The sequence below is a fragment of the Herpailurus yagouaroundi genome, unplaced genomic scaffold (genome assembly GCF_014898765.1).
Source record: "Herpailurus yagouaroundi ecotype Mexico unplaced genomic scaffold, PumYag 255, whole genome shotgun sequence".
NCBI lineage: Eukaryota > Metazoa > Chordata > Mammalia > Carnivora > Felidae > Herpailurus > Herpailurus yagouaroundi.
The window spans coordinates 102,665-128,987 of NW_024412472.1; the positions used below are offsets into that span (position 1 = coordinate 102,665).

The window sequence follows — 26,323 nt, forward strand, 5'->3', positions numbered from 1 at the left end:
ATCTTGGGCAAGTTATAAAAATCTTCCAGTTTCTTCATCTTTAAAATGATCATAGCAAATTTCCATCTTAATAGGATTTTGTGAGCACTAAAGATGATATAAAGTTTGTAACACACAGTCCTCAATAAATTGTACCTATTATTATTAAGTGTGTCTACAACCTGATTCAAGTTTTCTACATTTCATAAAAGACTTCAGTGTCTAACTGGACAATCCAGCTAATACTTTGCCCTGTACTTTACTTCTGCCCATTCCCATGGGCATATCCCATGGCCACATTCAAACCTGTCATTATCACTTTAGAAACTTTAAATTTTAGTATCCCAGACTTTTATCTCAATTTCCCCTTTCCTTTGTAATCTTTGCTTCTATAAACTCTTAGTGAGTACTTACTTCCTCTTGGGTCTATCAGAATGAATAAGACAAATCTCTCTTCTCATGAAGCTCAGAGTGTAGTGGAAAGGATCAACAAGTAAACACACAATCCTAAAACCATGGTTGTCACAGATTTTTGTACAGAGCATGAGATGAATATCTAACCTAGCCTGGAGGCTCAAATTTCCTGGAAAAGATGTTGCCTAAGCTTATGTGTAAAGAATAAGGATTTATCCAGATACATAGAGGAGGGAAGACAGAGAAGACAGCAATCCCAGAGGCTAGAGGAAACCTGACTTACTGAATGCCTGTACATAGTTGACTCCAGTTAGAGTACAGAGTGTCAGAGAAGAAAGCCTCATCGCAAGGAATCTTTCAAGAGCATTCACCAAAGTTCCAGGTAGTGACTGACTGAACCAGGGAAGATGGAATGGAAATAAGTGGACAGATTTGAGAGATATTTAGAATGCAAAATTGAGAGACATGGTGACTGGACTTCGGTAAGATGGCAGGAGATGTCAACAAGATTTCTGACTTAAGTGACTGGATGGATGGTTGTACTCGTTACTAAAGGACAGGAACAGGTTTTCAGGGTCAGATGATGAGTTCAGTGTTGAGTCTGAAGTGCCAGTGGGACAAGATAGAGATATACAGTAAGTAGCTGTGTAAACAGGTCTAGCACTTAGAAGAAAAGCCTGGCCAGGGATAAAGATTTAGCAGTCAAAGCATAGAGATGGCAGATGAGGCCATGAGAGGGGTGTGATTGTTCAGGGAGCACATTTTCAATGAGAAGATATTAAGAATGGGATGCTGAGGTTTGGTCTGTAAGTGTCTAATTGAGAGTCAGTAAATATCGTTAGGGATTTTACAGTCTCAAGAGATCACCATGACTCCTTTCTTCCTCCGCCCAGCTACTTACTAGAAGTGGCCAGATGCAGATCTTCCAGCAGGAAGAGGAGGGAGCCTTTAGAATCCAGGTGCGGCCCAGGTGATGGGGCAGCTTGTACTTGGCCCTGGACCCCCTGACTCAGCAGCAGGCGCAGGTGGGTGGGACTAAAGGCAGAGTGGATGGGGCTGTACGTGTAAGGGTGATGTGGCTCCACCAGCATCTCCACAAAGGTTGACTTCCCTGTTGCCGCCTCTCCAGCCAGCAGCACTGGGTGTCCCTCTGACAGCAGCAGGTCCACCACATATAAGAGCCGTTCAGTCTGCAGGACAGGAGCAGGGCTTACTGGGGCAGTGCCAATCTAGGCAGTAATCTAGGTGAAAGCAAAGGTCTAGGGGTCTTGTCTTAGAGCTGCACCTGCAGAACACTTCACATATTCTTGTGATTGTGAAAACATATCGAAGAACAGAAGCAGGGGGGAGCCCCAGCTGGCCCCAGAACATAGACTTCCCCAGGATATCTCCTTGAGCCCCAAGCCCAGCTACTGCCCCATTGTCTTCACACCTGGGGAGAAGGGTTGAAGGTGCCCGGAATTCCTCTGATGCGGCTACCCAGGTAATGGCCAGTGAAGGGGACCAATGTCCCATTTTCAGGGCATACATGTAGATCAAACACCAAGGCTGAAGGCAGTGGCTCCAGGTAGTTGCAGAGGCAACTAATAGAACCCCTCATGAAGGTATCAAAGAGGGGCCAGAGCCTGTTCAGATGGATGTACAGGCAGAAGTGTCAGATAGTTACAACAATTCCGTTTGTGACACACTCACACATTCCACCCTCCCCGACAGTCATGTCACCTGGGTTAACTCCCATGTGCCAGTCCATCTCAGCTCTCTGAATCCCCCACCCCCGGCCCCACCCCTGCAGATACCTGGAGGGAAGGTGGGCTCCAAAGCCCCAAACCAATGCAAAGAGAAAGCTGCTGACAGCCAGCGAATGCTCCTTGCATTTATTAGGTACATCATCACTGGCAACCTGGGATGGGTTCAGAGAGCTGCTTTTTGAGGACTTGAAGCTCTGGGCCACAGGATCACTACAGCTGAGGTCCTCTGCAAAGGTCACGATGGCCAGAATAGGAGCACAGGTAGGAAAAAGTGGGGGGTGGAGGAAGTGAGTAGAGATTGGCTCTGCTGCCCACTTTTGGTCCCCAGGCCCAAATCGGCTAAGGAACCCAGACCCCAGGCACCAGCTGTATGCCAGCTGTCCTCAAGGCCCCTTGTCCCAAGCCATCCCTTCTCTTTCCCTCACCTGAGACATGTGCCTTCTCCCCTTCATCTATGCGCAGGTGGGGGCCAAGCAGACCACGCAAGATACGGGCCAGGCTGGTCACTTCGGCCACACCTGGGCAAACGGCCTGCTGCCCATGAACCTGCAGCAGAGAGCTGGCGCCCTGCCGGGTGAGGAATCGGAACGTCGCTGGCACCAGTGCTTGAGCCAGGCGGTTGAGCTCAGTGACTGTCTGGGGTTGCAGGCGGTACTCGTGGGGCAGGGTTGCCATCAGAACACTAAGCATGCTTTGCCAAGTCTGCTCCCCGCCACACCAGACGAGGGCACACCGGCCTGCCACTTTGGGGGACATACCTGTTGCATCTCCCACCTCCATCAGGAGAAAAGTACCTGGGGGTCGTGCTATCTGCTGCCCGTTGGGGAGGCTGAGCTGGGGGGCATCGCTCAGGAGGCAAGTGATAGAGTCCAGCCAGGCAGCACTGGCGACCCCATCACATATTATCCAGTGCTGGATACCCACCGATTCCTGTGGTGGCCCCTTTGGGCCGGCAGTCTTACATGGATTGGCTGCACGAAACAGCCTGGGGAAGACGCCATGGTGCCAGCAGGGGCCCTCTAGCCATCCTAGGAACTCCTGGGGGCTGAGGACATTGGGATACAGGTGGGTGATCTCCACAGGCTGGCAGCCCTGAGCTGAGGTGTCCTCCCTGGCTGCCAGCCGATTCTGGATCTTAAATAAGCTGTGCCAACAAGTGGTCTTGCCACTGCCTGCAGGGCCCAGGAGCAAAACACCTGAAACCCGGCTCAGAGCCTGGCTCAGCTGCTCCAGGGATCCCAAAATATCAGGGCTGGGATGGAGGCCTATCTGCTGTAGTTCCTCCACCAGCAATGGCTTCCTCAGCGTGTGGGTCACAGGCTCTGCCAACACCTGGCGGGCATTAGGGAAGAGCCCACAGAGCAGCTCTTGGAGGTTGTGCAGGTGGACACCACTGAGGATGCTGAATAGTGGTGAGCGTAGCAGGGCACGCAATAGGGCAGCCTCCTCATTGACAGCTAGGCTGTGGGGCTGCTGGGACTTGGGCTCCTTGGTCACATGTAAGTCTTGTATCGTGTCTTCCAGAACCTGCTTGAGCAATGGCAAGCGGCAGGGCAGGGATGCAGACACCAGCTCACGCTCTAGGGAGAAGAATTTAGACAAGCGGGAAGCCATGAGGGAGGCATCCCGCATCCCTGCACCCAGCAGGGTCAGCTCTGCCACTTGCTGCAAGTCAGGCAGTGTCAGTGCCACAGGCCGTAGCAGCAGGTGCAGGTTGGCAGGCACAGCAGGACTCAGGGAACGCAGCGTCAGGAAACAGCCATAGCAAAGGCGTATGTACACGTGATGTTTCTCAAAGAAGCCACTGCCCAGGAGCTGGGGGTGTGTGGGGTCAACAGTGCTGGTACTTCGGGAGGCCTCCTGGTACAGTGGGGCACAGAGGTGGTGCAGCTGAGTGAGGCGCTGGCCCAGGGCAGAGAGCAAGCCGAGGGGTAGGCGCTGAGCCTCCTCCAACAGCAGCCAGGCACCACCCTGCAAGGCCCCGTTCAGGTAGTTGCTCAGGCTTTGGGCTTCTGTCTGAGGCAGGCAGGGCATTGTCACCAGCTGGCGTCCCAGGGCCTGTGCCATGCTCTTCACCATGTCTGTCTTGCCCACTCCTTCAGGGCCCAGTAGAGCCCCACAGGCCACCTCTTCCAAGGCCAATAACAGCACCAGGGCTGGCCGCTCAGGCAGCAGGCTGGGTAGAGACCCTAGTCTGGGACCCAGGTATTCATAATTGTACAGAAAGGACCGACCTAGCACATCTATCCAGCATGCAGCTGGTGACAGAGAAGTCTCAGTAGATGCAATAGTCTTGAGACTCTGCAGGGGTTTCTGGGGGATGATGTGAGGTGAACCCAGGTGGTATTTGAGTTGGCGGGCCCAATGGAAATCTGTCAGATCACTGACCTGGTGCTCCTGCAACAGCTGTGCTATATCCCGGTGAGTCACTGCCATGGCCAACAGAGCACTGAGCAGGCTGGTCTGGCGGACAGAAGACAGGGGCTGCCCACCCTGGGAGGCCCTGTGAGCCCGTATAAAATGCACCAGTGCCTCGAGCTTGCGCACATGCGTGGGGACCATGGCCAGGGTCCTCCCCTCTAGCAGAGCCTCCTCCATCTCCGCCCACCATACCACCTCCTCCGCCACCATCACACACTGCCAAGGGAAGGCCTGGACTAAGTCTAACCAGTGGTGGACACACAGCTGCAAGGGCAGCTGGCCTTGCTGGGGCAGCTGCTTGAAGGCCTCATCTAGGGACGGGCCCAGAGCGAGACGGGAAGCCACACAGCCCTGCAGCATGTGCACAAGTGCCAAACGCAGGCACTTCTCCAGATGGGCCAGCCATTTGGGGAGATCCGGATGCAGAGGAACAGACCCCTGCAGCTTCACCTCCTCCCCACCCGCCCCAAGCACTGCAAATGCCTCCACCTGAGTAGATGGCTTTGGGCTTGAGTCCCGGTCATCCGTCTTTTTGTCAGTCAGGCTGGAATTGAAACTCACAGCATACACATGAGGAAAGCAGCGTCGTACCCAGAGCTGGGCCTCACATGATTCCAGGGGGGCAGCCAGCAGGGCTACCAGCTCACTATTGCTGAGGAAGAAGAGGCGGGGGAAGTCAGCACACACCCCATAAAGCACGGTCTCCAGGGCCATGATGATGCCCTCCAGCTCCACCGAGCCTGCTTGCAGCAGTTGTTGTAGCTGCTGGCCTCGGAAGTGAGGGCTCCGCTTGATGCTGGGCACTACAAGTGACAGAACCAGGGGGTCAGCTACAGAGGTCTGCATCAGGATCCGATACTGATCATCCATGGCCTTGAACCGGGAGTTCTGCAGTGAGGGAGGGGTTAAAAGTGAGGGCAGCTCCCCCTCCCATGATAAGCCCCACTATGCAGTAGCCCTTGTCCACCTGCCTCACCCCTCTTTCCTACCAGGTTGGAACTAGGAAACTCGATCTTCATCTCATACAGAACTTTATTCAGAAAAATCCACTTCTGCTGGAAAGTCACCCACACCTCCAGCAGGGCACCTGTGTGAACACCAGAGGATCACTGGAGGGAGGCTAGGGTTCCAGCTTCCGCAAGGTCCAGCTGACCCTGACCTCTCAGGGTGCCCCACCCCCAAATACTCAGCAGGACCCAGGGACCTTCCTTGGAGAGCAAACTTGTCCTGTGAATAAACTTTCACCTGGTCAGCTGAGCCCAAGAAGTAGGAAGAAGGTCTTCGCTCGGTCCTTCTGGTCTTCCCCCACCCAACCCCCACCTCTCACCCCATCCCTCTGGGCATTCCCGCCCTAGATCCCACCCACTCTCCAGGCTAGAGGCCTGCACTCACTCAGGCTATGCATGATGGTCACCCACTCCAAAGCTATTTTGTTTAAGTCTCCTGACTTTTGGATGGCCAGGATCTTGAACAATACCTGAAGACTCTCCTGGATAGAATCCTGCAGGCTGCTGTAATCTAAGGAAGAGTGGGTTCTAGCTGAGCGGAGCTGGCAGGCAGATGGGGCAAGGGTAGGGGTGGTGAATACCCAAATTATACTGAAACTCAGTTCTCAAGCTATTCCCTAGAAGACTCAAACATTTTTTCTTCCACTAGTTGCAAAGTATCCTCTCCTAGAGTCAGAGTGTGTTTAAAGCCTGTCCATGTGAGTTATAATCTTAATTACAGAATTTGATCTCATATTATGTTAACCACTGAAATATGGGTGAGGAAGAGTTGCTGGTTCTATGGAAACTATGGAAAACCTTCAGTAAAGGTGAGCTGATAAAAACATGATATTAAATTAGGTATACTCCCAATTTTTTTTTTTTTAAGTAGGCTTCACGCCCAGCAGGGAGCCCAATGTAGGGCTTGAACTCACGACCCTGACATGAAGACCTGAGCTGAGATCCAAAGTCAGTTGCTTAACTGACTGAGCCACCGTGTGCCCCTAGGCCAGTCAATTTTTAAAACTTGGGAAACTATAATAACATCTAGAAAAATTTTGGACTCCAGCAACTTCACAAGTGTCTTCATGTCACTGCTCAACTTTACAGAAGCTGAAAGTGGAAATGGCAGACAATGCATTAATGCAGGAAAGGCAGTGAGGAACTTCTATCAGTCGACTGCAAATCAAGGTCAAGCCCTTGTCCTCAGGCTAAAAGGTTATGTTTATATGTTTTAAGCTAAAGTAAAAATTTTAAGCCATGTATATCTCGTATTTTATGATCTATTTAGCTAACTTTGAATTTGCTAGTTGAGTTTCAAGTGGATTGGATAAGACAATTTCTCCTCTACTGGCAGTTCCCTAACTATACCATCTTGGGTGCCTGTACATATGCTGTTCTCTCTGCCCGGCATGCCCTTCTCTCCTTGTAAGTTTGGCAAACTTCTGCTCCTTCAGGAGTCAGCAATGAGGCCTTTACCTACGGGAAAGGAAGATTCCTCTGACTCTCCCCAGTCCTTTGAAGCTAGTCCTCTTTCTGAGATTCTACTGCCCTCAGTTAAATTCTCCATCATGCACTTATCTCTATTCTATCATCCTCTCTCACTGGACTAGGAGCTCCTAGAGGACAGAACTTGGACTGTAAATCTCAAGGTCTCTTGTGTTTGGCTCCGAGAAGGCAGGTAGGTTTGATGCAGGAATGACAAAAGAGTGAATGAATGGGGCAAGAGATCTGACAACAGGATGCAATATAGAGGAAAGAGCACTGGAAAATGGAGAGACATGACTGTGAGGGATTTTTTTAGTCCACGCAGAAAGGGAAGGACCTTTGCTGAAAGGGCCAGGCATTGGGTAGGAGGGAGTGAGCAGGGGGCTCCCAAGATTAGGACTATACAGGTGCTACATGGAAGAACTGTCTCAGAACAGACAGACGTCTCAGGTTGCTCAGTAAGGATGGGGCCCTGGCTAGAGAAGCCAGATTGGGCAGGGTTGTGTGGATGTGGTGGACAAATGTGGCCCCTAGCAGAGGGCTATAACTGAACAACAAGAGCTGGGTCTTACCTGAAAGGATGAAGGTGCCGCTATCCTTGCTCACCACCTCCCACTGGGGGCTATGGAACATTTGCCTCTTGGAGCGCTCCAAGGCGGGGGGCTCATAGGGTACATACAGGATGAAGTTCATCAGTCGCAGCTGGCGTGCCTCCCAGACCCGCTGCAGCCGCCGGAGAGTTTCTTGGGCACGGATTTGTTCGTTTTCACACTGCCAGATCTGGAACAGCTGGGTCTCAGGAACCAGCACTGGGTGATGGCTCAGGGGATAGCCTTGAAAGTGGGACTCCAGGGCTAGGGCTCAGGGGAATGGAAGTCTCAGAAATGTAGAGTGGGACCATTTGGCCTCAGGTAGCATCAGCAGCATACTTTGACCTAGGGCTGCTGCCTTGAAGCCTACTCTTTTGCAAGGTTTCAGCTGAGCAGATAGTGCCTTAATCAGTTCATATTGGAACAGGGCAAGTGTTGGAGGACATCTGCCATCCTGTGTGCCCACAAATTTGGGGCTGCCACCCAGTTCCTTCTGGGGGTGGGGCATGCTCTCAGGCAGAGTCTGAGACCACCCATCAGATCCCCACACCCCCCAGGCAGGACCAAAAACTCAACCTCCCGCCTTCCCACCCACAAGCCAGTATCTACTGTCCCCTGTCTCAAGGGGCTGCTGGGACTTAACTGGCTCTATTAGAGTTTAGCACATAGGTTCTGGGCTTGGATCAACTCCTTCTCTCTGGAGGGCCCCACCTGATTGATTTGATCTGCAAATTCGAGCAGCGGACAAGTTAGCAGCTGGCCCAGTGTTAGGAGTTCCGTGTTCTGAAGACTGCCCAGCCCTAAGGCTGGAGGTAGAGGGGACAAGTCAGAGCAACACTCAGTACATGGCAGAATCCAGCCCATATCCTAGAGCCCAGATCTGCAACCCTGAGCCCAGCCCAGCCCAGCCCAGCTCCCAGACAGCAGATCTCAAAGCACAACATAGAGCCAAGAACCCAGAACCTAGGGTCCAGAACACAACACAGAGCCCAGAGCTAAGACTGTAGCTTGAATTTAGCCCAAGTCAGCAGAGGAGACTCACATGGTGTGCATGAGGTTAGAAATGTTTATCCCTGTGGGGCAAAGGCAGGGAGCAACCCAGGGAGGAAAGGTGTTTCCTACAGGAGCAGCAGGGAACTGAGTCCTTACATTGTTCTAATCCCCCTGTACTTCCCTTCCCCTCCCCTCTGACTCTACCCAAAACACACCTCGCAGGAGGACTTGGAAGTTTAAGTTCTGCAGCTGGAAGCTGCCCAGCCTGCTAAGTATTGGCAGGTAGATGTGAAACTCCTCCAGCATGTGCATACAGCGCTGCAGAACCGGGCTGTGCAGCCCCAGGGTCGTGCTCAGCCGGGCCGCCTCTGTCAGCCAGCCATCTGTCTTCTCCTGGGCCATAGTCATGCTGAACTGGAGGGAGGAGGGCTCACTGTTAGCTGGATACCCTTCCCCGCCCACCCCTGCAGACTCTCCACTCTGAGGCAGGGGCTCCAAGAAAGGGTGTCAGCACCTTGGCAAAAGCCATGCACTTCCATTCACTGATGTTTTCAGAGATGACTCGGTACAGGTGCCAAATGCGCTGCTGCTGCACGATTGGACGGGTCCCGCAGACTGGCAAGGGCACAGGACTCTCCTCCCCTGAGGGACAGGGCAGGTTAAGGCCTGGGCTGGGTGCAGGGGAGGAGCACGACAGGGAGTTGTCTGTCAAGAGCCCATAATGGCAGGAAGGAAGGTCCTGAAAGTGCCAGGGATGGGGTGTCCAAAATTGTCCAATGGGGACTATTGTAGGTGGGGACCATCTAAGAGATAGTTATTCCAAGGAAAGGCTATCTGGGAAAATGTGATGGCAGCAAAAGGGAAGGGTTCCTCTTCTGTTAGTTTCCATCTCACTCTGCTCCAGACACACCAGGCTCTTTGCTGATGCTTGTATACACCCCAGGTATGCCCTCTCCTGCTGAGAGCCTCTGACTGGTAGCTCATTCTTTCTGGAACACTCTTCCCTTAGAAAACCATATACCTCACTTCTTCACCAAATTCAAGTCCATCTGCATGAGGCCTGTGTAGCCCAACCCGTTAAAAACCGCTTTCTACCCTCTCTGGCATTCTCAACACCTCTTACCTTCTCTATTCTTTTTTCTATGCCACTTATCACCTTCTAATGTACTCCATAATTTGGTTAGATACATACATATATTTTTAAGTTTATTTATTTATTTTGAGAGAGAGCTGTGTGCAAGTAGGGGAGGGGCAAAGAGAGAGGGAGAGAGAATCCCAAGAAGGCTCTGCTGACAGTGCAGAGCCTAACATGGGACTTGATCCCACAAATTATGAGATCATGAATTGAGCTGAAATCAAGAGTCAGATGCTTAACTGACTAAACCACCCAAGGTGCCTCCATAATTTGGTTATATTTTATGTTTATAATTTGTTGTCTTTCTCTCCCTGCTACAATGTTGGGCCCATGAGGGTGGGGGGGGGGGATGTTATTTATCTATTGATATACCTCAAGCCTGGTGCACAATATAGGCACTCAAGGAATACCTGTTAGACAAATGAATAAATCCAGTGAGATGCATATGAAAAAAGATCTGGTCTATAGAGAGGACCAGAAGGGGTAAATGGTGATGCTTCCTATTTTGTGTACTTCTGGTCATTATTCCCTCCCTTCATCTCATAAGCTGCTGCATAATCCTTGACCAATTATTTATATTTGGTTGTGAGATATGTGTCAAAAGTAATTTGCAGTTAATAATAGTTATGGTACTGAGATTTGTAATTTACTTAAAATATATCCGACTAGACTCAAGGATATTACAGAAAAGTTGTCATTCTCATTCATCTGAGTTCCAGTATACTTTCTTCAGTGAGATAAAAAGGGATAAAATAATACCCAAATGATGGGAATCATGAATCTTACATGTGTAAGAATCATCCATCATGGAGAGCAGAATAATGAAAGACTGAGAATCACTATCAGGCTATCAAAGCTCTCATATGACCAGAAAAAAAAATGATAGTAAATTTAAACCCTTCCAATCTTCCTTTGTCTGAACTCAAAAGATCTGGCTAGAGACTCATATAATCTTTGACAGCAGTTGTCTCAACATCAAATCTTGGACAAGTGAAGAACTTCCTCTGTAAGAAAGAGCAGGCATTGGGGCACCTGGGTGGCTCAGTCGGTTAAGCGTCCAACTTCAACTCAGGTCACGATCTCGCGGTCCGTGAGTTCGAGCCCCGCGTCGGGCTCTGGGCTGATGGCTCAGAGCCTGGAGCCTGCTTCAGATTCTGTCTCTCTCTCTCTCTCTGCCCCTCCCCCATTCATGTTCTGTCTCTCTCTGTCTCAAAAATAAATAAACGTTAAAAAGATTAAAAAAAAAAAAAGAGCAGGCATTGTATCCCCAGACACGTGAGAAGATACCACTCTTGAGGATTAACAGCAAATATCCTCTGACACAAATTTGCTGTGGTATCTACTCAGTAAGTTTCATTGCATTTTAAAACTTTATTTAGAAGTGATTTCAAATTTTTTAAAGTTGCAAGAAGGAGCAGTAAAAAGAATAGATGTATACCATTTGTTAACATTTTACCCATTTTCTTTATCACTTGTGTTTACAGGCTCTGTATGTATATGGGCATATGTATACACCAACACATAATTCTTTGCTGAGCTATTTAAGGGTAAGTTACATATATCATGGCCCTATTTATCCCCCAAATACTGTGTATTCCCTAAGAATAGGGATATTCTCTTATATAACTATAATTATCAACTTCATATATTATATTGATACAATTCTTTAACCTATAGTCCATGTTCCAATGTTGTCAATTGACCTAATAAGGTCCTATAGCATTTTCCCCCTCAACTACAGCACCCAGTCCAGAATCAAGTACCACATTTACTTGTCATGTCTCTTTAACTTCTTTTAATCTAGAACATTCCCCATAGCTTTAATCTTTTCTAACAGACATTTTTGAAGTATATTGACCCTTTTCTCCCTTTTTTGTTAACAGAAAGTTCCTCATGTTGTGTTTATATGATTCTTTTCATGACTGAAGTTATTCATTCTCAGCTGGACTACTGAATAGGTAATGTTGTGTCCTTTGGGTATCATGTCTGGAGGCACATGATGTCTGTCTCTCATTGGTGATATTAACTTTGATCACCTGGTCAAAATGTTGCCCAATTTCTCTACTAAATAATTGCTAGTGTTTTTTCTCCCCTCCCTTGCAACTAATAAGTAGTCTCTGTAGGAGAATCTCTAAGACTGTGCAAATATTCTACATCTCATCGAATTTGCCCCACTGATGACTTTACCTGATCCAACATTTACCAGAATGTTTGCAAAATGATGATTTTTCCCTTCAATTTTTCTCCTTCTACATTTATCAGTTGGCTCTCGGCATTCTATTGTAAGTGCAAGTCCTCATTTCTCCCTCACTTATTTATCTACTTATTATCAGTGTGGATTATAAATTCCTATTTTTCCAATAGTTACTTTGTACTTCAGTGCTAAAATTGCCTCAGATTTGGACAGTTGGCATCCCTTCTGTGTCCGCAAGACCTTAAAAAGATATTCTAGACTCATCTTGTACCTACCCTGTGACAGCCCTGGAGTCACCCATTTTCTGAGGAGCCCTGGTAGGGAATGATATTAGCAACTAAGACCAGGACACAAAGTTGCTTCTTGCTGTTGGAGTGTCTTTGCTTCTTAGTCTCTTCAGTAGACAGGGCTAGGAAATATACTCAGGTATATATTCACATATGCATACACTTATATACATATACATGTGCACATAAGCATGCGTATACATATAATATGTGTGTACTTCTAAATGCAATGGAAATTACAGAGTAGATGCCAAGAAAATGGAAGTTTATAAGATAAGCTCATGATATTTCCTCAGAATTCAGAATAAAGGAATGAATGATGCTGAAGATAAAAGAAATGGAGAAGAGATCCAGAAAATCCAATATACAAGTATGAATTCTGGAAGGAGACCAGAGCAAATCTAAGAGCCATTATCAAATAACTGATAAACAGATTACCTGCCCAGGAAAAAAAAAAAAATCAGATTGATAACAGATTGGCCCACAATGCTAAATATCAGAAGACAATGATGCAATATCCTAGGTTTGGAGAAAAAAATGCCTGTGGCTTCAGAATTCAATATCTAGCCAATCTGTGATATAAGGACATTATAAAGTCATTCTAGACATAAAGAACTTAGAAATTTTAACACCTCAAACTCCCTTCTTAGAAAAAATAAATACTCAAAGAAATATTGCTGCCATTTAAGTAAAGAATGAAAATAATGAAAAGATGGGGTATTTCTTTTTTTTTTTTTTTTTAAATTTTTTTTTTCAACGTTTTTATTTTTATTTTTGGGACAGAGAGAGACAGAGCATGAACGGGGGAGGGGCAGAGAGAGAGGGAGACACAGAATCGGAAACAGGCTCCAGGCTCTGAGCCATCAGCCCAGAGCCCGACGCGGGGCTCGAACTCACGGACCGCGAGATCGTGACCTGGCTGAAGTCGGACACTTAACCGACTGCGCCACCCAGGCGCCCCAAGATGGGGTATTTCTAAAAATGGTAGTGCAACAACATGGATGGACCTAGAGGGCATTATGCTAGATGAAATGAGTCAGAGAGAGAAAGACAAATACCATGTGATATCATTCATGTGTGGAATCTAAAAAAACAAAACCAGTGAATAAACAAAACAAAAAGCAGAAAACAGACCCATAAATGCAGAGAACAAACTGAGAGCTGCCAGAGGGGAGGGAGGTGGTAGGTTGGGCAAAATGGGTGAAGGGGAGGGAGAGTTACAGCGCCCGGTTATGGAACGGAAAGGTCACGGGGATGAAAGGCACAGCATGGGGATATAGTTGATGGTACTGTAATAGCGATGTATGGTGACAGATGGTGGCTACACTTGTGGTGAGCACAGCAGAATGTATAGAAGCACTTGTCAAATCACTATCTTGTACATCTGAAACTACTGTAACATTGGTTGTCAACCATACTTTGATTAAAAAAAAAAGGGGGAGAGTGGGTAAACAAAACCAGTAAACCTTATATGTGAAAATAGTTGATAACTTGGTTATAAAACCAAGCAAATGTCAAAAGTATTAAGATTGGGGTGCCAGGGTGGCTTAGGCAGTTAAGTGTCCAACTCTTGATTCTGGCTCAGGTCATGATCTCATGGTTCATGGGTTCAGGCCCTGTGTCAGGCTCTGCGCTGACAGTGTGGATCCTGCTCGGGACTCTCCCTCTCTCCCTCTCTCTGTCCCTCCTCTACTTGTGTTCTCTCTCTCTCTGAAAATAAACTTTTTTTTAAAGTATTAATTAAAATAAGATACATAATGGAAAATATAGAATAGTATTAATAATCTAGCTTTAAGATCCTGGATTATTTTAACAAAAGCTGGGAGTTTGGTGAAGAGCTAGGGATGGACGATGGAACTAAAAGCATGCTCTCGGGCTTCCTGGGCCTAGCATCGCAAGGCCTGAGGCCCCTACTCTGCCTTTTCACAAACATACCCAATCCCTAGAGGAAAGTTTAAGGTTTGTGGTCTATGTCAGTTAGAGGGTCTCTCCATACTTGGCTGAAGAAAAAAGTCCCTTGCTTAAGGATGGTCCCAAGGTGTCCCCTCCACCCTACATTTGGCCAAACGGCCCTGGGACTAGGGATGCCCACAGGCAGTGTTGGTAATAGTTGGTAGTTGGCCAAGAGGCAACTCAGAAGCAGTGTGCCCTTCCAGGGGATAAAAGTAACCAAAAGAAGTGACTGGATCTGAAAGGAGAAACTTGACCCCACAAAGTTCTTAATGTGCAGAAGGGAACCAGTCTAGCTGCACCCCTTTGTACAGAGGGCTAAGACCAATAGTTCTGCCCTGGTCTCCTCTGTGGGCCAGGGAGACCCTCGGCAGCTGCCCCCCTACACTACATTGGCTGGAAGCAGGGGCTATGACTTATCAAGACCTATTTTTAGCTGGGACCTGCAGCCTGGTACAGGACTGGGCTGGATCGGCTAAGGACTACAATGAGGGCACCTTTACATTTCCCCTGCAGAGGCTTTTAGCCCTTCAGCCCCATCACATTCTAATGTAACATTCACCGATTTGCCTTCCCTACCAGACTGTGAGCCCTCTGTCTTCCCCCGCTAAGCAGAGCCCTTAACATAGCCAATGTACAAAGATTCTGTCCTGTAATTTTCATTTATAAAAGAGACTAAAATGAAGGTATGTGATTCCCAAGACTTGCTTAGGGACACTCAGGATACAGGACCCTTATCTCAGTTGATGGGTCTCTCACAGGATGGTGGTAGAGGGAGCAGGGATCCTCAGTACCGGTGAAGGTGGCACAGGCATGGTGCAGTTCACTGAGGTGACTGGCTGTGTTCTGGAACTGACGCTCCAGGGAGATGAGCTGACGCTCCATGCTCCTCTGTTCTTGCGCAGGGTCCATGAAGGGGCCAGATAGGGCGTTCTCAATCAGACCTTCCAGCTCCACAAGTGCCGCTGCTATTAGCTGCTGCAGCTTGGGCACAATGGCATGTCGCTTGCTGAGCAGGAACTCTGAGGCCTGGCTTTTCTCAAATTGAAATGCCTCCCACACATCCAGTAGCTGTGGGGCAAGGGGAGTGCGGTCAGGTAGGTGCGGCTGTGGGGGAGGGAGACTGGGAGGCATGGGTGACTTCCCCAACTGCCTTCTCACCGAGATGTCCAGTGCCTCATTCTCAGCACTAAAGAGGCTAAAGTGGTTGCGGATGAGTTCGTGGAGTGCCCGTATGTATTCCATTCGCTTCTCCAGCTCTGCATACTGCTCGTTGGCCTGGTTCAACTGCAGGGGGCTACAACATGAGACCGGCACCCCCACAACCCTGTGCACCAGTTTGGGCTCATTCTGAGGGGAGCTCCCATCTTGTAGGGGCCCCAGACCCCAACAGCCACCTTTACCCAACTGGGATCAGGGGCACTGTGGGATCAGATCCCATCTGACCCAGGTCTCTCTGAAGACAGCAGGCTCCTCCCCCACCAAGTCATTACCCTGATGACAGGGTGGTAGATCCCTAGCTGACTGTCACAGAGTCTCTCTCACACCAGGGCTTCTCCCTGACATGAGGAAACTGAGGGCCACGAGAACAGAGTGAGAGTTAGTAAGGACAGATCACATATGTGAGCACAGTTTAGAAGCATCAAGCCCCAATGGGAGCTCAGCAGAGACCTGAAAAGAGTGTGTTGAGCATGTGAGCAAGATGGGCCCCTGGATAAGCTGGGAAGGAAGGATGAGAAAAGCCCACCTTCTGGGAGCACCGTGCAATAGTATGAATGTCTGAGTTGATGGTTTGGAAGACCTCCGTGAAATCTGTGAGCTCCGTTATTAGTTGCTGACTGCGGGTCCAGCACTCATTCTGTACATGTGTAAGAATGTCCTTCCTGATGCCATCCAGCTTGGATTCTGAAGACAGGAGAAGGTTCGGTGTTAGGAGGTACATGAAAGAGGAAGGGTGCTGGTCAAGCGCTGTGGGTCCACAGTGGGGGAGGGGTAATGGGGAAGCCAGACCACAAATTGATTCCCTGACTCAGTGAACACTTACTGGACCCCCGCCCAGTGTCTGGCCAGCTGCTATCCACTGGTGCTATCCACAGCTACTAAAGGCTATGCTGGACACCGGGAGACCAGAGTGGGTGGGTGAGACAGAAAATGTTCCCACCCTCAGAAGTTCACAACATGGTGGCAGAGATAGACAAACAAATGGACAATCACAAACCAGTGCGATAAATGCTCAAGTGCCCACCTCTTCAAGTGAAAGGAGAGGAGACCTGAGGAAGCTGGGAAAGGCCTCCTCCAGCAGGGAACACTGGAGCTGAATGCTGTGAGGAGCTAATGCTCCAGGGGCAAAGGCATGCCAAGCAGACGAAATAGCACGTGTAAAGGCACGGGAATGACATGCTCACGAATAGTAGAACAACCTATCCAGATAAAAGTTTTCTGTTTGGGGAGTCTTAGTGGCTTTGCTCTAGTAGAAGAAGTAGCAAGAAGAATGTGTAATCTGCGTTTTGTTTTTAAGGATTAGAAAAAAAAAAAAAGAAGCTGTCAGGTGGATATGGGGCTTAGAAGGTAATATTGGAGGCTGCCTTTGGTGATATGAGCAACTCCACTGTTTCCAAGGGCAGGAACAGCACCAGTATGATGCCTCACCAAATCACTAACACCACTAAAGTAACACTGATTATAAGAAGCATCATTATTTTATATACCATGCAAAAAGAAACAAACAATGCCATCTGGACTCTGACATGCTATCAATCATAATACACCTCTTAAGTTCAGAGATGTTAAAATATGCCCAGGACAGCAAAATACAATACAGAAATATGATACGCAGTATACCACGAAATACAGTATAGAATGCTTGCTTACTACATGCCATATACAATGTCAACTACTTTGCTTATATTAGTCCTTTCAATACTCACAAAACCCTTTGAGGTAGATACTATTATTGTCCCTGTTTTACAGATAAGCAAACTGAGCCTCAGGAGAGGTTCAATAGCTTTATCAATATCACATAATGTCAACAAAAGTCCAGGACAAGATGACTTCATAGGCAAATTCTACCAAATATTTAAAGAAGAGTTAATACCTATTCTTCTCAAACTATTCCAAAAAATAGAAAAGGAAGGAAAACTTCTAAATGTATCAAATGTATCCTATGATGGCAGCATTACCCTGACACCAAAATCAGATAAAGACACCACTAAAAAAGAGAACTGCAGGTCAATATCCCTGAACACATGTGCACAAATTCTCAATTAAATACTATCAAACTGAATCCAACAATACATTAAAAAAATCATTCACCTCGATCAAGTGGGATTTATTCCTAGGTTGCAAAGGTGGTTCAATATTCACAGATCAATCAATGTGGTACATCACATTAATAAAAGAATGATATGATCATTTCATTAGATACAGAAGAAGCATTTGACAAAGTATAATATCCATTCATTATAAAAACCCTTAACAAAGTAGATTTGGAGGGAACATACCTCAATATAATAAAGGCCATATATGAAAAACTGAAAGCTAGTATCATCCTAAATGGGGGGAAAAGTGAGCGGTTTTCCACTACAGTCCATTCTCAACATTTTTATTCTACATAGTACTGGAAGTCCTAGCCATAGTTATCAGACAACAAAAGGAAATAAGAAGGCATCCAAATAGCCAAGGAAGAAGTAAAACTTTCACTATTTATAGATGACATGATACTATATATACAAAACCTGAGGAGCACCTGGGTGGCTCAGTCCATTGAGTGTCCAACACTCAGTTTCAACACTTGATTTCAGCTCAGGTCATGATCTCATGGTTCCTGAGTTTAAGCCCCACCTCCAGCTCCCTCCACATTGAGCTCTGCACTGACAGTGTAGAGCCTGCTTGAGATTCAATCTCCTGCCCCTCCCCAACTTGCACGCATGCACATGTGCTCTCTCTCTATATATATAGATAAATTTTTAAAAATTAAAAAAAAAAAGAAAACCCAAAAGACCACTAAAAAACTGCTAGATCTGAGAAACAAATTCAGTAAAGTCTCAGGATATAAAATCAACATACAGAAATCTATTGCATTTCTATACATCAGTAAAGAAGCAGCAGAAAGAAAAATTAAGGAATTAATCCCACTTATAGCTGCATCAAAAACAATAAGATACCTAGGAATAGACTTAACAAAAGAGGTGAAAGATCTGTATTCTGAAAACTATAAAACACTGATGAAAGAAATGGAAAGACATCCCATGCTTGTGAATTCAAACAACAAATATTGTTAAAATGTCTATACTACCCAAAGCAATCTACACATTTAATGCAATCCCTATCAAAATGCCAATAGCATCTTTCACAGAGCTAGAACCAACAATCTTAAAATTTTTATGGAACCACAAAAGACCCAGAATAGCCAAGGCAATCTTGAAAAAGAAAAGCAAAGTTGGAGGCATCACAATTCTGGACTTCAAGTTACATTACAAAGCAGTAATTTAGTAATCAAAGCAGTATGGTACTGTCATAAAAATAGACACATAGATCAATGGAACAGAATAGAAAATCCAGAAATGAACCCACAGCTGTATGGCCAATTAACCTTCAACAAAGCAGGAAAGAATATCCAATGGGAAAAAGACTGTCTCTTCAACAAGTAGTGTGGGAAAACTGGACAGCTACATGCAAAAAAGTGAAACTAGACTACATTCTTATACCATACACAAAAATAAATTCAAAATGAATTAAAGACATAAATGTGAGACCTGGAACCATAAAAATCCTAGAAGAGAATACAGGCAGTAACCTCTTTGACATTGGCCATAGCAACTTCTTTTTAGATATATCTTCTGAGGCAAGAGAAACAAAAGCAAAAATAAACTATTGGGACTTCATCAAAATAAAAAGCTTCTGCACAACAAAGGAAAGCAATCAACAAAGCTAAAAGGCAACTTACAGAATAGAGATGATTTTTGCAAATGACATATCTGATAAATGTAAAATATATATATAGTTCTTTATATAACACAACATATATAATTTATATTTATAATAATAATTTATAATTCTTATAAAACACGACACTCCAAAAATGAATAAATCCAATTAAGAAATGGGCAGAAGACATGAATAGACATTTTTCCAAAAAAAGACATTCAGAAAGGTAACAGGCACATAAAAAAATGTTCATCATCACTCATCATCAGTGAAATGCAAGTCAAAACTATGAGATATCACCTCACACCTGTCAGAATGGCTAAAATCAACACAAGAAACCACAAGTCTTGGTGATGATGTGGAGAAGGGGGAACTCAATTACACTGTTGGTAGGAATGCAAACTGTTGCAGCCACTGTAGGAAACAGTATGGAGGTTCCTCGAAAAGTTAAAAATAGAACTACCCTATGATCCAGCAATCACACTACTGAGCATTTACTCAAAATATACAAAAATACTAATTCAAAGGGATATATGCATCCCAGTGTTTACAGCAGCATTATCTACAATAGCCAAATTATAGAAGCAGCCCAAGTTCCGTCCATTGATGAATGGGTAAAGAAGATGTGGTGTGTGTGTGTATAGAATAAAATATTATATATTATTATATTATATATGATTTATGTTAAATAAATTATATCATATCATCTTATTCAGCCATAAAAAGAATGAAATCTTGTCATTTGCAAGAATATGGATGGAGCTAGAATACTATGCTAAGCAAAGTAAGTCAGTTGGGGAGAGACAAATACAATATGTTTTCACTCCTATATGGAATTTAAGAAACAAAACAAATGAGCAAAGGAAAAAAAAAGAGAGAAAGAAAGGCAAACCAAGAGACAGACTCTTAACTATATAGAGAAGAAACTGATGGTTGCCAGAAGGGAAGTGGGTGAGGGGATTGTTTAAACAGGTGATGGGGATTAAGGAGTGCACTTGTGATGAGCACTGGGTGCTGCAGAGAAGTGCTGAATCGCTATATTTTACGCCTGAAATTAATGTTACACTGTATGTTAACTACCCAGAATTTAAATAAAAACTTAAAAAATATATCACACAGTGGCAGGGCAAATAGTCAAACCGAGGCAGCCTGGCGCCATTCTGTTCTATTTTATGTTTTGAGGGGTGAAAATAAACTGACTTATCCTCTATGAGCATCTCTGCAACCAGAAAGTGAGGTGGTGAGTTCCAGGGACAGATAATTGAGACACACTGGGTATGACCCATCTGGAGCTTCGAAGGAAGTAACCAATAGGACTCAATACCAAGAAATGAGACTGAGAAAACCGAGAGAGAGGGAAGCCATGGAGGGACATCCAAGGTTGAACAGAACACAAGGAAGAGAACATCTCCTTTTTCAGACTATCCCTGTGCCCTCTAGCAGTAGCTAGGCTGTTGCAATTGTGCTGCTTAAAAAATTTTTTTTTAAAATCTTTATCTTTGAGAGAGAGACAGCACGTGAGTAGGGGAAGAGCAGAGAGAGAGGAAGATACAGAATCTGAAGCAGGCTTCAGGCTCTGAGATGTCAGCACAGAGCCCGACATGGGGTTTAAGCTCACAAACTGTGAGATCACGACCTGAGCCAAAGTCAGACGCTTAACTGACTGAGCCACCCAGGTACCCCTGTGCTGCTTTTTAGACCAGCAGTATCGGGCAGGTGATGGCAGAAAGGAGCTCAACAGCGACATCATATGGTGTAAATCAGCGACAGACTGAAAATACCAGAGTGCTGCTGGGGGTTAGAAGTTGGAGATGGATGGGAAGACAGATTTGAGAGATATTTAGGAGGTAGAAGAATGGAAGAGATTTGGTGACAGGTTGTATGTGGTGGAGTTAGGGAGAGGGAAGAATAAATGATGAACACTAACTCACAAGAGTGAATAATTATGTCATTCACAGTGCAGGGAAGCCCAGGCAGAAGACGAACAGAGTTGGAGGACAAGTAGACAAAATTAGATCACAAGAAGAATGAGAGTAGACAGAAGGGGATAAGGTTAAATGAAAAAATTAAGCACCTGTTGCATGCCTTATTCAATGCTAAAAACACTGCAAAAAATATCTCATTTACTCCTCCTTATCATAACCCTGTGGGTGACTGCATTATCATGTCTATGTTACAAATAAATGAACTGAACAGTGACCTGAGGTCACACAAGCCAGTGAAAAGCAGAGCCATGATTCTGAACCCCATGGTTTTCTCTCTCCATCTGTTCTTCTTGAAGAGGCCAGCTGATCTTGGACTAAGGACGAAGAATCTAACAAACTAGAAAGAACAGAGGCTTCCTGAACAACATTGGAGCAAAGCCAAGGTCAGAAAGAAGGTAGGCTAACCACAGGCCCTCCCTGTTCCTCCCATGCCAGCCTGAATCCCCTATACATTTAGGTGGGGTTGAGGGAGGGCAAAGTGGGGAGTTTGTGGCCCAAAAGCTACATAATTTGGCATGTGCTTTTATTTGTTGAAAAGGAAAGACAAGGAGGGTGAGGCAGGCAAGGACTTTCAAGAAATCTCTTTCAGAGCCACCCAAAGCCACCCACCTTCATAAAGAAAGCAGCCCTGGGGACCATGGGTCTGATAGAACATTCTCTCTGCAGGAAGCAGACACTATTGGTTATTGGGAGCTAGGTGAGAAAATGGAACCACCTTTCTGTTTCCTAGAAGTACAAATCAATGGCTTCCCAACCTACCCCACTGTGAACCTTTCTAAGACCAGTTTCTAGGCAGAGACACTTTAGCTAGTAAACAATAGCATTAGACATCCTTCCCATTGGAAGGGGGGGGGTGGGTGGGGAGAGGACCAAAACTAGGTTTTAAACCAGATTTCTCAGAGACCCAGAGAGACCAACAACTGGGCCTTGGTCTAGTGGGGGTAGATAAGAGACAAGAAGGAAACTGAGATGGTTGAGGAGGAAACAGATTGCAGAATGGGTTTCAGCTCCACCTTCCATGTGGAACTTAGGGAAGATACCACCTTGCAGATTGCCCACATGCTAACATGAGATATCCATAGCAGAGTAGAAATCATGTGATGTGTTGCAGCAGAAAGAGGGCTAAATACAATGCTTCCAAAGTCCCCCACAACTTCCAAATGGCAGGGGATACATAAGATATAATAGAGATTTAATAACCAGTGGGCCTGGATGGGTTCCAATGTAGAGGGGTGAGGGACCCTGAAGCAGAAGCTATGGGAGTGGCCAGCCCAAGACAAAGATCGAATGAAGGGTTGACTAAAATCCCATGGATCTGCAAAGCCAGCAGGATCCAATGCAGGGCTGAGTTAGCAAAGGTAGACATTCTGAGCTCCTACTAGCCAAGAGAACACACACAGTTACACTAGCTCAGGCCATAGCTGCACCAGAAGCAGCAAAGTCAGAAGGAGGGCAGAGACCAGGAATGGATGTATCACACCTCAGTAAGGGTTGACAGAAGCCAGCAAAGAAGAGCACACAGCCCAGGAGCCCTCTCCAATGGCAGCTGCCACCTTGGGGAAGAAGAGGAGCAGAGGACACTTGAGAATAAAAACAACCCAGAACTGTAGTACGAATTTTGAATTGACCAAATACCCAAAATAGACTGAGTTAAACCAAAAGTGCTGCTTTAAATGAAAAGTGCTTTCATTTTCAATTGGAATACATTCTTTTGCCATCTGCAGAAGTTAGGACTACACAGTAAGAGGACATCAGTTAAGGAGACTAACATTTTATACATGCAAATTATAGTGTCAATTTTGACTCTGCTGCGTGTGGGGAAGGGCACTCTTGATTCCTGAGAATATCTGCAAAGAAACTGAGCTCACTAGCCTAAGGAGTAGGCTAAGATTTTTCTCACTCACATTTGGTTTGAATTACTTCCATGCCAGAAAAATAGAAAGTGTCAGGTGACAGAAACATGTTTCCCACAGAGCATGGGGAATGAATAGCGCCAAAACGGATGGAGAGGCTATCATCTGTAATGATCACACCTTTACTTGCAAAGGGAAGGGGCTGGGACCTGGGACTTTAGGAGGCTCTAGAGGTCCAATGAGGGGCCTTCACCAAAAGTCCTTGAAGGACATTTCCAGGCCCAAGGAGGGCCATGCGGATGAGATAAGGAAGGTGGAAGGAAAGGAAAGAGGATAAGCAGCACTCACCCATCTCTGCCTGTATGTGATAGCAGTTCAGCTGCAGCAATCTGCCTTTTGTGATCAACTTCTTAGGTATATTGGAGACATCAGTCTGCCACATGTTCACGCAGCTCACCAGCATCATGTAGTTCTTGATGGGACAACCTCTCATGGACTCCAGCTTCTGAGGCCCCCAGGCTTGCAGGAACTCATGAATGCCTGTCATCCAGTGATGTTCCTTGCAGAATTCCTTCACCTCCCACAGCATGCCCTAGGTACAGACAAGGTGCTTAGGGCAGAGGTAGGTGGCTATGATTGGAATTAGTGGGCATGACCCCACTGCTTAAACCTCTTTTCTCACCTCCAGCAAGGCCTGCTGCAGAGTCAGTGCCTGCTGGATTCGAGGACTGTTGTCCAGGTCTTCTTGCAGCTGCTTATAATTGGGGGGCAAGTACTGACCCCGCAGCCGGCACCCACGGACCTCCAGGGCTTCAGTAACTGTGTGAGACTTCCAGGGCCACACCAATCCTATATTTGGGCCACAAAAGATGTGCACAGCATCGCTAGGCTGGCCCTGGAGCTTGGGCATGATGAATTCCTTGTTTGAGTCCTCCTCTTCATCTTCTTCTAATGGGACACATGCCAAAATTGTCCATGAGTGCCCTTCAGGGCCTCCACACAACCTCTCTCCCTACCTGAGTGTGTACATTACACACACACACACACACACACACACACACTCCCTGCTCCTGAGTGAGTTTACACATACATCTATATCACAAGCACCAACACACTGAGGGAATTTACTAGTTATGGCTCGGGTTCAGAAAACAGAATTTAGTTAGTATAAGCAGAAAGGGAATTGTTATGGGATATTAAATGAGTTGCAAATAGTTGGAAGGGCTGACAAACAAAAACACTCGAGGCTGAGTATCTATGGCTCTGTGCTGCCTGGCAAATTGGGATGTCACTGCCATATCAGCAGCTACAAAAGCACACTACCTCTATTATGATCTCCTCCAGCAGAATGGATGGCATATGCATTGGCTCTCTCCCCCTCTTACCTTAATTCTGAACTGAAATCTCTTGCAGATCTCAAGCACATACAACATCTAGCTATAAGGAGATATGGGAAAAACTCCAGCCTCTGTGGAACAGAGGAAGAGGTGGCAAAGATGTTGAACATGCCAGTCCTCAGTATGTCTTAAGGAATATCCTTGAGCCTGGCTTTTCCTTTAACTTCTTAGAAACCGGCTAAGTGCCAATTTCAGTATTTGTGAATTCAGTGCAAAAAGAGGTTGATGGGCACCTGGCTGGCTCAGTCAGTTAAGCATCCCACTTAGGCTCAGGTCATGATCTCACGATTCATGAGTTCGAGGCCCACACTGGGCTCTCTGCTGTCGGCACAGAGCCTGCTTCGTATCCTCCGTCCCCCTCTCTCTCTGCCCCTCCCCCACATGCACTCTCTCTGTCTCTCACACAAAAAATAAATAAACTGAAAAAGAAAGGTGGGGGGAAGCATTCAAATGTTCAGAAATTAGATGCATAGTACCAACACCTAAACATACAGTGCCCCCCCCCCCCCAACAAGTCTCAGTCCTCAGGTCTCTTCTCTTCTCCATCTGTAGTTTCTAGGAGAACACATCCAGTTTCATGGTTTTAAATACCATCTATTTGTTCTCAAATTTATGTCTAGTTCAGATCTCTCACTGAATCCCAATCCCATTTAAACAATTGCCTATTCCACATCTCTACTTGGATGTCTATCATGTACCTCAAGGGGCTCCTGGATGGCTCATTCGGTTAAGCATCCAACTTTGACTCAGGTCATGATTTCACGGTTTGTGAATTTGAGCCTATGTCAGGCTCTTTGCTGATAGCTCAGAACCTGGAGCCTGCTTCAGATTCTGTGTCTCCCTCTCTCTCTGCCCCTCCCTGGCTCACATTCTGTCTCTCTCTCTCTTTCTCAAAAATGAATAAATGTTAAAAATTAAAAAAAAAAAAAAAAAGATCTCTGATTTCTCCCTTAACCCAAACTACTCTACTTGCAGTCTTCCAACTTCAGTAAATGGGAACACCATCCTTCCACTTGCTCCAGTCAAAAACTTGAGTTATCTTTGACTCTTAACCTAACATACAACACACCCAACCATCACAAAATCCCACTGAATCTACATTAAAAATATATCCAGAATCCAACCAACTCTCATCACCATTACCACCACCTGTCCCCTTACCTCAGCCCAAGTCACTATTAGATTTTCAGTTAGAAGGGCATTACTGCAATGCCCTTCTAACTCATCTCCCTGCTTTGGGCCCTTGCTTCCAACACCTGACAGTCTCTGCCTCACATAACATCAAGAACGACCCTTTAAAAATAATACTAGGAGGGATTCTGGAAAAATGGTGGGAGTGACAGCACAATTTTGAAATCTCTCCCAAATTCCCACATAAAAGGACATAAAAGTGACAGATCAATTAGACAGTAAAACCCCAAACCCAATGATAACATTTTAGTGAAAATGGGGCTAAGAGATCCTTACAAACCCCAAAATGCAAGTGGGTGGGGACAAAGCACCTACAGCCTCAAGAGTTACATGGCATTGTCATTTGTAGGGCAGGAAGCAGAGGGGAATAAAGACACAACTGACAGACCTGAGACTAGGAAAACTCCAATACAGCCCAAAGGCATTTCCTGGGGATCAGAGGGCAAATCTGAGAACAGGAGGTGAAAGTGGAGGGAGTTTTCCCACTCCAAAAGCAATGAAGTCTGTAGGAGCTGAAGCAATCTATGCCCGATGGACTCATGAAACCAACTGGCCAGGGTCCCTTCTGGGACAGAGCTTGACAAGAAGGAGAAAGTGCTGGGGGTGGAATTAAAACTGAGCAGAGTGGAAGCAATAGAGAAAAAGAGAAAAGGTCCAGACAAAACTGGGAGAGCAAAACAGAAACCAGGAAATCTCAGAATGCTGGCCACCTGTTTTTGAACACTACAGAAAAGCAATAGAAAAGGAAACAGAGAGGTTAGAAAGCCAGTTTGAACCTCACTTCTT

General features: G+C 46.1%; 2 protein-coding genes across 6 annotated transcripts in view; one reads left to right on the forward strand and one right to left on the reverse strand.

Annotated features, from left to right (window-relative positions):
- RRP8 (ribosomal RNA processing 8) overlaps positions 1 to 6,813 on the forward strand; it is a 59,432-nt gene extending 52,619 nt beyond the window's left edge. Inside the window, exon 9 of the transcript XR_005786437.1 lies at positions 6,659 to 6,813. The gene's annotated coding sequence lies outside the window, so the exon portion shown is untranslated. The remainder of the gene's footprint in view (positions 1 to 6,658) is intronic.
- The window catches only part of DNHD1 (dynein heavy chain domain 1), a 79,135-nt gene that overhangs the window by 24,677 nt on the left and 28,135 nt on the right, over positions 1 to 26,323 (reverse strand). Inside the window, exons 10-24 of one of the 5 annotated variants that reach the window (XR_005786433.1) lie at positions 23,632 to 23,897; positions 23,298 to 23,541; positions 15,933 to 16,090; positions 15,347 to 15,472; positions 14,980 to 15,256; positions 9,134 to 9,261; positions 8,835 to 9,033; positions 8,338 to 8,432; positions 7,609 to 7,816; positions 5,955 to 6,080; positions 5,552 to 5,649; positions 2,567 to 5,450; positions 2,190 to 2,367; positions 1,826 to 2,018; positions 1,295 to 1,583 (exon numbers count right to left, since the gene is read on the reverse strand). Coding sequence is in view for 3 of the 5 variants with exons in the window: in XM_040461331.1 (XP_040317265.1) it covers positions 1,295 to 1,583; positions 1,826 to 2,018; positions 2,190 to 2,367; positions 2,567 to 5,450; positions 5,552 to 5,649; positions 5,955 to 6,080; positions 7,609 to 7,816; positions 8,338 to 8,432; positions 8,835 to 9,033; positions 9,134 to 9,261; positions 14,980 to 15,472; positions 15,933 to 16,090; positions 23,298 to 23,541; positions 23,632 to 23,897 (5,559 nt within the window). In the remaining 2 variants the exon portion in view is untranslated. Of the gene's footprint in view, positions 1 to 1,294; positions 1,584 to 1,825; positions 2,019 to 2,189; positions 2,368 to 2,566; positions 5,451 to 5,551; positions 5,650 to 5,954; positions 6,081 to 7,608; positions 7,817 to 8,337; positions 8,433 to 8,834; positions 9,034 to 9,133; positions 9,262 to 14,979; positions 15,483 to 15,932; positions 16,091 to 23,297; positions 23,542 to 23,631; positions 23,898 to 26,323 lie in introns of those variants that run through there. The other 4 variants (XM_040461331.1, XM_040461332.1, XM_040461333.1 and 1 more) reach the window with 4 other exon arrangements.